General features: G+C 38.4%; 2 protein-coding genes across 3 annotated transcripts in view; one reads left to right on the forward strand and one right to left on the reverse strand.

Moving 5' to 3' along the window:
- LOC110836955 (uncharacterized) overlaps window positions 1-8,094 on the forward strand; it is a 77,504-nt gene extending 69,410 nt beyond the window's left edge. Inside the window, exon 3 of the mRNA XM_022078709.2 lies at window positions 1,371-8,094. Within this exon, the coding sequence (XP_021934401.1) occupies window positions 1,371-1,790 (420 nt within the window). The 3' untranslated portion in view covers window positions 1,791-8,094. The remainder of the gene's footprint in view (window positions 1-1,370) is intronic.
- Window positions 1-12,672, reverse strand: part of LOC110836960 (UDP-glycosyltransferase UGT5) — a 183,366-nt gene that overhangs the window by 162,982 nt on the left and 7,712 nt on the right. The window lies entirely within an intron of this gene.

Genomic DNA, 12,672 nt, shown 5'->3' on the forward strand with positions numbered 1-12,672 from the left:
TTATTAACTAAAATTAAAAATACATAATTCCTTCTTTATCCTTTCTTTCATTGGTGTAATTCACTGTAGGGCCCAAAAACGTTTTGAAATTGATTGAACATCGAAATCTACGTAATTCTTATTAAGTAAAATTAAAAATATATGGCTAACTCACTAAATATTTTGGTGTTGTTACTCTACTGATGATTCATAGCTTGCCCTGTGTGACATTTTCATGGTGGCATTAACACATTTCGTTTCATTTCATGACATTTCATTTACGCGAAGTGTTCACTTTAAGTAATTTTTTACTTTTCCGTAAAAACTGTAAAGAACGTATACACTGATTCGGTCTGCGTCCATCATTTGTTCGAGATTCTTGCTGCTTCAATTCAGTGCGTAGAATGAATTATGAACACGATCTATCCACATTTGTCTTCGGTCAGTCTCGAAAAGAGACGACGTTACTGCCTAAATGTACGCGTATTAAATCGTCATCTATTACAACGATATTCACTCTATTATGTTATGGGTTAGCGACGTTTCAAGACCTTCGGCCACAAACATTCTTTCTTTACGATTTTCAGACCAACGAGTTATAAGAGAAGGAATTTATTAAGAATTTCATTGCAATTTATTAAAATTATTAACGTCATGTCAATTCATATGACGGAAGAAATATAATTCCACCTTTCAGACTTTTTCGTCTGAGAAATTACTTAACGGTGTGTTATAAAATGTGGAATGGACTAAACGTCGTAAGATGAATCTGAAACAAATTAGGAAACGTACGCACAGCGTAACAATTGTGGCACTTTCATTATAATTTGATATAAGACCTTCCTGGATGATGCCAGAGTTGTGTGCGATCAATGATCTTTGCCTGTCTGGGTGCATAAAAGATCACGATGGATTTCCGGGAGATTCTCCCACGTGGTTGCGCGACTGGCTGGAGTTTATCCGACTCCCCCCCCCCCCCCATGCAGTCATTATCGGGCGCAGAAACGCATGTAAAGTGCCATTTCTTCCTCCAATTGTAACCAGAATTGGAATAATCGCCAGATTAAGCTCAAACTTCGCAATGCAAATGTCATTAAAATACAGTTAGTGGCCCTCGAGTTGTTACATGCAGACAGGCTGAAAGGGCTAAAGGTAATAGGCACAGTTCTTGCAACTTTTACTTGTAAATGCGCCTGATAAAATGTATCACTGAATTTCTTCAATCTAATCAATCATTCTTAGTCTTTATGTATCTTCTTGCTATACGAAGTAAGAAAATGCCTTGCTGTATTGTATCAATAATTTCAATTCTTTTGGTGGTATATTATTTTGACATGGGTGTAAACTTTTTCCTTACAAGGCATGTTTCAATGAACGTTTGTTTGTTGTAGATCTCCGAATTGGACCACCAGATACACGTGATCGAAGTGCCATGCTCTTTGGAATCGAATATCATTCAGCAGAAGCCACCAGACTATGACACAGTAGCTGATGCGCCACCCAGCTATGAAGACGCGATTAAACTAAGTCCGTCTCTGCTCCTAGCAACCACCAATGGCGCCAATTCACATTCTCATCCATCACAACCCTCCACGCCATCAACATCAGCAAATAGATCTACCACCCGGTCTGCAGCACATGTAGAAATGAGTTCTGAGATCGCATCAGCGTGTAGTTCCGAAACTAATTCAAATTTTGACTCAGCAAGTAGTTCGTCTCGAAGAGAAACCGTCAGCAGACTACAAGAAGTCAGTGTTGATCAGTGCGGTGTCCCGTGTACTCCACCTCCGCCGTATGTAGCAACGAGGTGATTCTAGGATACGCGAACACCTTCCCTTACCTGAAACATAACACGTTACCTCCGCGAGGCTCCTTTAGTTCGAAATTCAGAAAGAAGTGATACCATCTGCTGAGCCTGATATATGTGAAGAAGTCACTTCGCACCAGCCAACGCCTACTCCAATCACCAGGTGGGCTATTAAGGAGACCACTGTTACCAGTACGTCAACCACGACGTAGGACCACTATTTATTCAACCAAAATCTGAATAGAATAATCGGAAATATACGTCGGCTATCTACCAGAACCGCCACGGTGGTCTAGCGGTTAGGACGCTGGCCTTGTAATCCTGGGGTCTCGGGTTCGATTCCCGGCGGTGCCCGAATTTATAACTTGTGTTGGGCAAGGCCGTGGTCTAGGCAACACGGAGTTTTCCTCCGGGGGCTTCCCCGGTTTCTCCGTGGCATCCCAACAATTACTCCATTCACACACAGAAGAAGGCAATGGCAAACCACTTCTGGATCATCTGCCAAGAACGTATATGAACAGGTCCCAGTCCGAGAAAAGGATGGAAGGATCCTGTTCATATGGACCTGTCCTCAGACAGAACACTACAAATAAATAAATAAATCTACCAGAAGTGAACAAAGCCACCATACTCGTATGTGGTGACAAATTCGCTCCATTAATGGAATTCATTACGAAGACTGAACAAGTTATGTAGCTAAATGATATAAAAGTCGATCATAATGATGTTTATGTGTAGTTGTGTTCTTCCGTATAGTTCGAAAAATTCTATAAAACTTTTTTTTAAAATGGCCACTTGTTGGAGTGTGTCGCATTTTTCGTCATCAGTACTATCGATAACAGATTTTTAACACACGTTTATGCTTATAATGACAATAAAGATGATAATTTTTTTTGATTTTACATGGGATTGTATTCTACGGACATTGCAGAACTATGAACTTCATCGCTGTCTAAACTGTCATAATCCAAAAAGTAACATCTGCACGCTTCTTATGCGAGTGAGAAATTATAAAAGTGCACAAGATAGAAAAAGTTCACATTGAAATCTGAACCACCAAATGTTTTTCGGCAGTGAGAAACTCTACAAATTGCTGCCTGACAAATCTGAGGAATGTAATCAGAGAATTCCTTACAAAATGTTGTGATTTCTTGTATTACTGTTTTTTTTTTGTGATCCGGTTTGTTCTTTATGTGTACGTGATTTTATAAACTGGTTAGCTGATATTTTATAGAAGTTCAACACATTCGTGGAGAAGATTCTTGTGATATGAAGAATGGTGTAAGAAAACAAATAAGCTGTGTTGTAGTCAGTAAAAATTGGAGTTGCCAGTGGAGGAAACTTAAAATGTTCATTAATGAAAATTTAATGGCCGATTTAGAGTTCTGTATGCACTTAAATCCTATAGCTACTAAGTCATAAGGTACTTATAATTATGAGAGAGAACTTGAATATGGGTGCCATTTGACAGGCTTTTGCAGGCCAAATTCTATCTGTACCAGCGAATATATTTTATGTCTCCAAGAAATTAATATGTAATATGACATCATATTGCACAAAAATTATGAAAATCACAGTAATTTAGCCAAATAGCGGTTACCTACAAAAGTGTAACATGTTAACATTTGTGTTTATCCAGTACGAAATGACTGGAACTTCACGAATATCGAAGCTAAAATTTTCACAGATTTCTCATAAGATGGCTGTCTTTATTATTATCATCATCACCCTCATGATGAAAGCAGCAAACACTTCTGAAACGTCGGTAAACTTCCACCAGGCTACACGGCGCTACAACCCAGAAGACACGTCACCTTCAGACACTCCACCTTGAGAACCTCAAATCCAACTTGGACTCCACTCCCCTCCCTTCCTCTTACCCTCGCTCTACTGGGTAATCTGCATTGTGATTCATAGCCGATCTATTTACATCTACATAACCCATGAACATCCTAACATTTATGCGTCGACCCCGAAGAAGGAGGTCTCATGTTCCTCCGAGATGATGGACCACAAAATTATGCGATACAAAAGTCCGCAAGACCACGATCAAAATTTGTATCGCCGTGAAAACATCAGATCCTACAAACTCAATTGAAATTCAGACAACAGAATTTACAAACAGAAGAAGCCAGCACGGACAAGGTTAACGCAGTCCTGAAGTTCAGGAATTACATTTATTTTATAAATGCATCATAAAGTTATAGTGACATTTGCGTTCTCATCTAACACCTTCATGGTTCAAGATCAAAGCCATGTCTGTCATAAATACGAGATTACTGTTCCAAGAAACTGTTATGTATCTAGTCACGGCATGATTCGGAATAATCATGTATGCCTACTGAGTTTGTGGTTGGTTATGTAATAGCGTTGTATCACTCACACTAACCTTTCAATGTTTATCTAACGATCGTACCATTGCGGGGGTGAAATGTATACGATACTCAACGGAAAATCTAAATACTCAGACAGAATAACAGCGATATAGAAGGCTAATCCTGTTTAGATTTAACCCGCGTTCCGTGTAAACAACTGAAAATCTACGTACTAGGAAGGAAAGTGTATGTCTGTTCATACGCTTAAATGTAACAAATATTGTAATTGCTTTTTTGTGTAAGGAATCATCTTTGTGCAAAGTAACAGAATAAGTTACTATAATGCATTCACTTCGTGATTTATGAACGTAATGTGTGTTCCAGAAGTCTTTAAGTTCCTGTTCCGTATACAAACCTTGAAATGTCTACAATTTAAGAGTTAATTACTCTGTTTGTCACCATATGATGATATATTTGAAAAAATATCCGGCTTATTGTCAGTCCAAAGGAAGACAGAAATACCAAAAATTCTGCAGAAGGGAAAATCAAAACAGGACATAAAAAAACTGCATAATGATCAGTTTCATAAATCAAAGATAATAAAATGGCAGATTCGCAATGTATTGGCGAAGATGATAACCTCATTCAAAGCTTCGTCTAAAACTGTGAAAGGAAGAATCTTTGGTGAAAAGAGCTCCATTAATTCAAGGAATTTTTTGACAAGCTAAGCGACTGTCGGTTGTTAAAGTACAAACTTCTGGTGTAACATGATCCAGACTTCTTCGTCGTATTATTGACTTCCTCTGCTATATTTTTTTTTCTATTCAGTATTATTGAAAAGCGGAAATATCTCACAGCGACCATGTACTTAACATTGGCTATGTTTTTCACGTATATTATTTTAGAACCGACAGAAAATTCTGAATAATTCAATACACCAGGATCTTCATGGCAAAGTAACTATTAGGCCTGTGGGAACATAACCAATAAATTATTCATGAATTTTGCCTTAAATTTATTAGGATATAAGATATAATGACCGCCACGGTGGTCTAGCGGTTAGAACGCTGGCCTTGTAATCCTGGGGTCTCGGGTTCGATTCCCGGCGGTGCCCGAATTTATAACTTGTGTTGGGCAAGGCCGTGGTCTAGGCAACACGGAGTTTTCCTCCGTGGCATCCCAACAATTACTACATTCACACACAGAAGAAGGCAATGGCAAACCACTTCTGGATCATCTGCCAAGAACGTATATGAACAGGTCCCAGTCCGAGAAAAGGATGGAAGGATCCTGTTCATATGGACCTGTCGTCAGACAGAACACTAAATAATAATAATAATAATAATAATAAGATATAAATTTGTATTCGTCGTAAAATGAGTAAGGAAACATAAAATGCGTAGATTGTGTCAAGTCGTACACTTCGGCCAGAGGTTCCATTAGTATCAAAACATCACGTGACATAATAATGACACCAGTACTAACAATAACAACTATAAACGTAAGATTATTCTTGTGCCAAAGCTGGGCGTCATGAAGATATGCTGAAAGTACAGAGTATAAGGTCAGCTCGTTGTAAACACGGCGGAATCTTAATAAATGTAGATGAACTGTAGTTTTCACGCTCCGGCCGCTTTATCCCAGAAAATGATCTCCCAATATTAGGGCTGAAAGAGATAATTCCTGCTGCTGACGGTAAGACTGAGGCATTCCGGATAATAATAATAATAAATCATTCGAAATACGCTGTCGTAAAATATATAGTCATCCCTCACAATAAAATTATATAATACGTGTAACACATATTAAAAACAAAATGTATTTCGGAAATAGCTTCTGCACTATGTTCCTCAGGGGAAACGTTTGTCTCGGATACATAGAAGTAAATACCCTATAAAGTGCTGAATATATGGAATAATAATAACAAAACCAACTTATTTAGACATCCAATTTGTATCTTATATGCGTCATGTTTGTGTTTGATTAAATATATTTATTTTGTACAGTCTATACACAAACGTTTATTGGTGTTGTAAAAATTATATAATATTAAAACATTTTATTTGTGTAAAATATTATATTAGCGCTCTTAATCGTAAATACGATTTTACATTATATTTTTAGCGCTTTTATTATTAATATTATATAATTTTTACAACACCAATAAACTTTAAACGTTTGTGTATAGACTGTACAAAATAAATATATTTATTTAGACATGTTTTGCCACGTAAATGAAAACCCAATAATTTTATAAAATACAAACATATATGAAATATACCTTCCCTTGGTTGCAGAAATGTAGGCCATGTCCGCTGATTCATGAAGGGGGAACTTCATAACGGCTGAAAAACTTAGGTTATTTTTTAAATTAACATGCCTTATCAAATACAATGAGGAAAATGGCAGTACATTCAAACTTCGAAAGTGCGCTAGTCCTACATCATTAACATATTCTGAATTAAAAGTAACATAAATATGGTCTAACGTAACGTGATCATAAATTTCTGTATTATTTTAGAAAAAAACACCACAATCTCATCAGTATCATCATGATCTGGTCTAGACGTTAAGAGTTGCAATTTCACCACAAACGGCATGTATTTTGTTATTATTATTCTGCCGCTGTTGTTTAGAAAGAAATACATTTTATATACTACCAGCTTTAGTGGTCTGGCGGCAGCTACTAGCAAGGCCGGGCTATTCGCCATTGATTTTCAATTTATAGCAATCAAATAGGCTGCTTGTTGGTCCGTTGCGGCCTCATCCGTCCAAAAGTCCCTTTAAAAGTCTCCATCGGTTTTTTTGTAATTCCAATATGTCTTGCGAAATAAAAAATTATACAATATAGTGTTTTAAAATTTAACAATATTCAGAAAACTGACGGAGTGAGGACAATATCGACGTTCTATAATCGACAGTAAACACGGGCATGAAATTTTAAATGATAAGAAAAATAAATCAACCAGTGACTTCTTACTGAGACGAATTTCTATCTCACCGAGGGCGATACAAGACTTTTATAATGTTTAGACTCGTGGATTACACAGATGTTGAATTTAAGAAAGAACCAAAGGCAAAGGTTACGTTCAGTATTGTTGGACGAAGTTAGAATTTCAAATCTATCAAAAACAATTTTAATACGAAAAATATTTTGATAAGAAAGCCTGAAGAGAAGACACTTCTCCGAAGAACTAGGCTTAGATGGGGGGGGTTAATATTTGGGAGGATGTGGGCTGGATTCACCTGGCCCATATGAGGGCCGCTGAGAACACCGTAATATATTTTTGGGTTCTATAAAATAGCGGTGTGAGATTTCTATAGTAGCTTAAAGGCTGTCAGTTCCTCAAAAAGTACTTTGCTCCACGAGTTCAGTTTGTTTATGCACAAACTTCAGTAATCTAACTCCAGTTTATGGTCTGTCGGTTCAAACGATAATCATACGCCGATCTATTTGGAGCAGAATTTTGGTCGCAAACGCGTGCCAAATAGTGGCACGCTTAGAGATTTATATGGCACTCAGATTCAGGCTATGCAGTGATAAAAAAGCCATGCATAAGCATAGACATTTTTCTAATTTAAAAAGTGTACAATTTACTTTTTAGTGTGTCTATTTTTATCTAAAAGGAGTGATTCATTTCTTGTCGTAATGCATTCTTTTCCAGTCCAAAAGCCGGATATATGATTAATTATTACAATTAGAAATTATTACTTAAACGCAGTGTTAAATACTGTATGTTTCTGAATTAAGGGTGCAAAAAATATGTTGGCCTGCAAATTGTTAAGAAATAACTTCTGTAACATCAACCTGTCCAGAGGCTTGAAAGTATGAATGCACCAAGTTACGTTCCTGTGGAAATATGTTAAGTAAATCCTGAAGGCCTAATTTATAGTCCAATAGTATTAAGCAGATTAAAAGATGTTTCGCTTCAAAGGAATATTATAAATGTAAAATTAAAACAATGGAATAAAGTTAAAGAATTAGAATTTTCACTATGACGTAATCACTGATCCCACAATCGGTCCTTGCTAAAGATCGATCTATTGAACACTGATACAGTTGCAGTTATAAATATAATTAATCGATTATTTCCTCGTTTACTGCGTCAGAAAACACTGAAGCAATACTAATGGAAACATTTGTTATCATTTCCTGTTCTCCAGTCTCACACAACTACTTCATGGTCGTGGATGTGGTACTGTGAGCATCGCCGTGGCGCTGCCAGTCACACAGATTCAACCTCGACAATCGGTACAATAATATAAGGCCACTCACTCACTCTACGATGCAGTGAATTCTTTGAAAAGTCAATTGTATGCTCGGCTTTTCAAAGAATATCCCACTTTCTTTATGCAAGCCGAAAGTTCATCACTGTGTTCACAAAAGCCCACCACCGGACTCTATCCTGAGCTAGCTGCATCCAGTTCGCTCTCCCTAAGGTCCATCTCCCACCTACGTCTAGGTTTTCCCAGCGGTCTCCTCTCTTCAGGCCTCCGAACCAGTATCTTGTAAACACCCCTCCCCTCTCCTTATGCGTGTCGCATGTCCCAACCACCTCATCATCTTCATCCTCGATTTAACCACCCTAACATTATCAGGTGAGGAGTACAGGCCTTTCAGGTCCAAATATCCTCTTAAACACCCTGTTCTCAAAGACCCTCAATCTATGTTCCTCCCTCAAAGTGAGAGACAAAGTTTCGAACCCATACAACACAACTGGTAAAATTACGTATTTTTTTAATATGAGACGGGAGGCCGCATGCCATCTGAAATCTTGGTTGAAGAAATCATCTGGTAGGATTCCTCGAATCTGATTGCGTACTTCAAATAGATACTAGTCCTAAAAACTTTTTCCCATAAAGCCGACGGGCGTTTTCAAATATTTCAGTGTCTCTCAGAAGAAATTATCTTTATGAAGAGTCACATATGCACTTCACAGAAGTTTAAAACAAAAGGAATGACCACAACTATCGATACAAAACTGTCGATACATATATCGAACAGCATCATCAAACGACTCCCTACAGGCATTTGTCTTTGTAACTACGTAGTAGCTGACTTCAGATGGACGAATCACGTGTCACATAACGTAACATATTCAAACTAAATTAAATAAAACTGAAATATAAAATTTCACAAAACTCAAAATACAAATTAAATAAAAGTGATATACAAACCGAATCCGTTTTCCAAAAACGGTTGACGTGGCAGAATACGAATATCGACTAGTACCTGATCAATTACGTCAAAATACATACTGATGTAAAATAAAATGATTCGATGTGTGAATGGGGTCCCGTTGAGATATTCCAGTTCCAAATAATGTACCACGAGGGCGGCTGATCCACCACTGCAAGGCGTTAGGGCGACTCGTGGCCTCCTTGCTTCGATTCCGTTCACAGAGCGTCGTCATTATATCCGTGAAACTGAGTGATTGTTATTTCACGACTTCAACAAAAGTTAGTTTTTTTGCGGCCAGTAAGTTGTAAATCAGTCAAACAGCCTAAGAGGAGGATAGAGAGAATTACATCACGACGAACCTCCTACCTATCAGGGAGATTAAGTGATGGCGAGAAGCTCGAGACAAGTGAGCGATGAATAATCTCAAACGAAGAGACAGCTTGAGAGATCCAGACGGATGTGTGAAGATAATATAAGTAAATAATATATTTTAAAGACGTGGTATATGATTGTGTGTAATGGATTCAGCTGTCTCACGGTACAGCCTAGTGGCCGACTGTTGTCAACACGGCAATGAACTGTTGGGTTCCATAAAAGTAGATACTTTTTGATCAGCTAAAAACTGCTCAGGAAAGATAGACCAGCAATTTGTCAGTTATGAGTCGAAGTGTATGTTAAGATCCAACAAAAAATAAGTTGCGAATTTTTTTCCGAATGGTACAGATAAATATTTTTGATCACTCAAGACCAGACCTTGGAGTCCCACATGTAGCTGCAAAATTGTTTCTGCCGCTGATAAATCCGTGGCGCCTAAGAATTAAAACCGATAACGATGTGGAAATAACAGTAAAATCGATGTTTGAAGTAACAGGTGTGGAGTGTTGCAGAGCGGAGGGGTTACTAAGTATGATCTGAGGTTCTTAGTACGAAGATGGCTGTCTCGTGGTTGTAGCACCATCAGGTATAAGTTTGCTGTCCTTTCAGAGGTGCCTTCTGCCCCAATTATCACAGACCCCTGGAATGTTGGTGAACTTCCACCAGACTGCATGCCGTTACAAACCATAAGACAGCCATCTTCGGGAGAGATTACGTCTGTGTTTAATTGTGGTCTCAAGCTGACCGATGACACATGAATGAATTTAGAGACGGCGCGGCCTTGGGCAGAACAATCTCTTCCCGCTGTGTTAATTGGCTTAATTACCACAGCGACTGTGCATAAAGGTAGTTTCATAAACGAGACGTATTATCCACATGAAACATCCATTGAATAATTTCAGGAATTGCTTTCTAATCGCCCTCTGTACACTGTGATTGCTTCAACTGAAGTTACAGTACCTTGGTGTACATTTATTTTACACACAAATTTGTTATTTAAACAATGAATAACGTCGTAACTAAAAGTACAAACAGAACTAAATTAAGTCCACCAATATTGTTATTTCTACCATTTTCGGCTTGATGAGAAGTATTGATAAAAAACAAAGAAAGATTCGGGATGAATCGATATGGACCGAAACTGAATTCTCCCACAAACGTTTAGTGTACACCAAAAACACAGAATATTCTTATGCGTGTAGATGGTTGTGACTGTCCAGCCGTTTGTGGGCTTTATTTCAAGCAAAATAAAAAACTCTGAAGTGTATATATCTGATGTAATACTCATAATATCCCAAAAATATGTATACATACACCGAATAAATGAATTAAAGACATTTTAATAAATTAAAGCATTAAAGCATTGGCACTTAGTAAATTAGCTAATCTAATGTAGGTGTTCAAAATGACCACCGCTGGGTAGGATTTGAGGTTTTCACAGCGATGAGTATGAAGATTTCTGTCTTCTGGGTTGTTGCGCTGTGTAGTCTGGTAGATGTTAACCAACGTTTCAGAGGTCATACTGCCTCCGTCATCAGAGTATGAAGATTTCTGTCTTCTTGGTTGTTGCGCCGTGTAGTCTGGTAGAAGGTGGAAATCGACCAGACTACACGGCGCAACAACCAAGAAGACTGCCATCTTCAGACCACCGTTAGCTTCGTGGCATAGTTGACAGCTCTGAGCAACTGACAAGCGGCCGCCATAGTTACTGCTGGAACGGATGAAGAAGACTTCTGCTGACTTTGTGCGTAACCGCGCCCTTCCAACAATTATTATATTATTATTCAGTGTTCTGTCTTACGACAGGTCCATTGCTCTGCCCAAACAGAGCTCTCCAGTTTTCCCTATTCTCAGCTTCCCGTTTTAATTCCTGGAACTTCATCTTCTTTTCTTGTTTAAGATCGTCGGTTAGCTGTATCAATCTTCTTCCCAGTCCTCACTTTCCAACAATACCACAAGAAAAGATCAGGTGGAGATAAATCCGTCAAAGATCCTCTGGGTCCCATCCATCGGTCAGGAGAAGTGTTTTAAGACAGACACTGACATTACGATCGTAATTGGGGGGGGGGGTGTGCCCCGTCTTGTTGATACCACATGTCCTCAACTCCATACAGTCCCTTCAACAACTGTCTTAAAACACCCCAAGATGACACATCAAACCAGACTGAAAGTCTTGGTAAATTTACTGCCTTGTTAACACGCACGTTCAAATGTTTAGAAGACGAGTACTCAATTTTTCAGGTTCACTTAAATGTCGGCTGATGACTCCAGACAAACATGCCCAGGGACTTTGCGTTCTCACCCACCTTCTTCTGAATCCATTCACAAAACTCGAGTCTGCGGTCAGAATCGTCTTCAGTCATTCCATGAAACAACCTTGGCACGTATTAACATTTCCACTTAGCTGTTTTAAGACTCTTGTGTACACTTCGTTTGGAAATTCCGATGTCGTTAGCGAATAGCCTTAAGCATTTATTCGGTGACTGAGCAAACGACACAGCAGAAGTGTCCTCAGTCCTTCATTTACGCGGTCTACCAGATCGTTGCTTACACATTACGTCTCAGATTGACCTCGAATTCTCGTAATTGTTAGTCGCGTTGGAGGCGTGGTTTCCAAATCACTTGGCTACAGTCTTTCCACTTCAAGCACATTCTCGAATTTCGAGGGTCACTTCAAAATTAATTTGCGTTCCTCGAAACTTAATCGACCCTCCGCCATTTTGCATATCTGAATCATGGGAAAGGATAACGTGGTGCCATCTGTTAAGTCTGTGCAACACTAGGTTTCCCTCGTAAACGCAAAACACGAAGATCAGTAACAAGGTTAATATTCCATAATATATTGTTCATACAACTTTTTGGGACATTTTGCATATATATATTTCCGTAAGATCCAGTCATTGTACGACGTGATGCAGTTTTGTGTGCAAGGGGCCTATTCGCCCTGAAGTAAGTGGTGAAAAATATATACTTATCAAAAATGTACATATTTTAGAAACTTTTACTACAGTGGG

Source organism: Zootermopsis nevadensis, unplaced genomic scaffold (genome assembly GCF_977971745.1).
Source record: "Zootermopsis nevadensis isolate Lab colony 2312 unplaced genomic scaffold, Znev_1.0 Znev_ptg000013l, whole genome shotgun sequence".
Lineage (NCBI taxonomy): Eukaryota > Metazoa > Arthropoda > Insecta > Blattodea > Termopsidae > Zootermopsis > Zootermopsis nevadensis.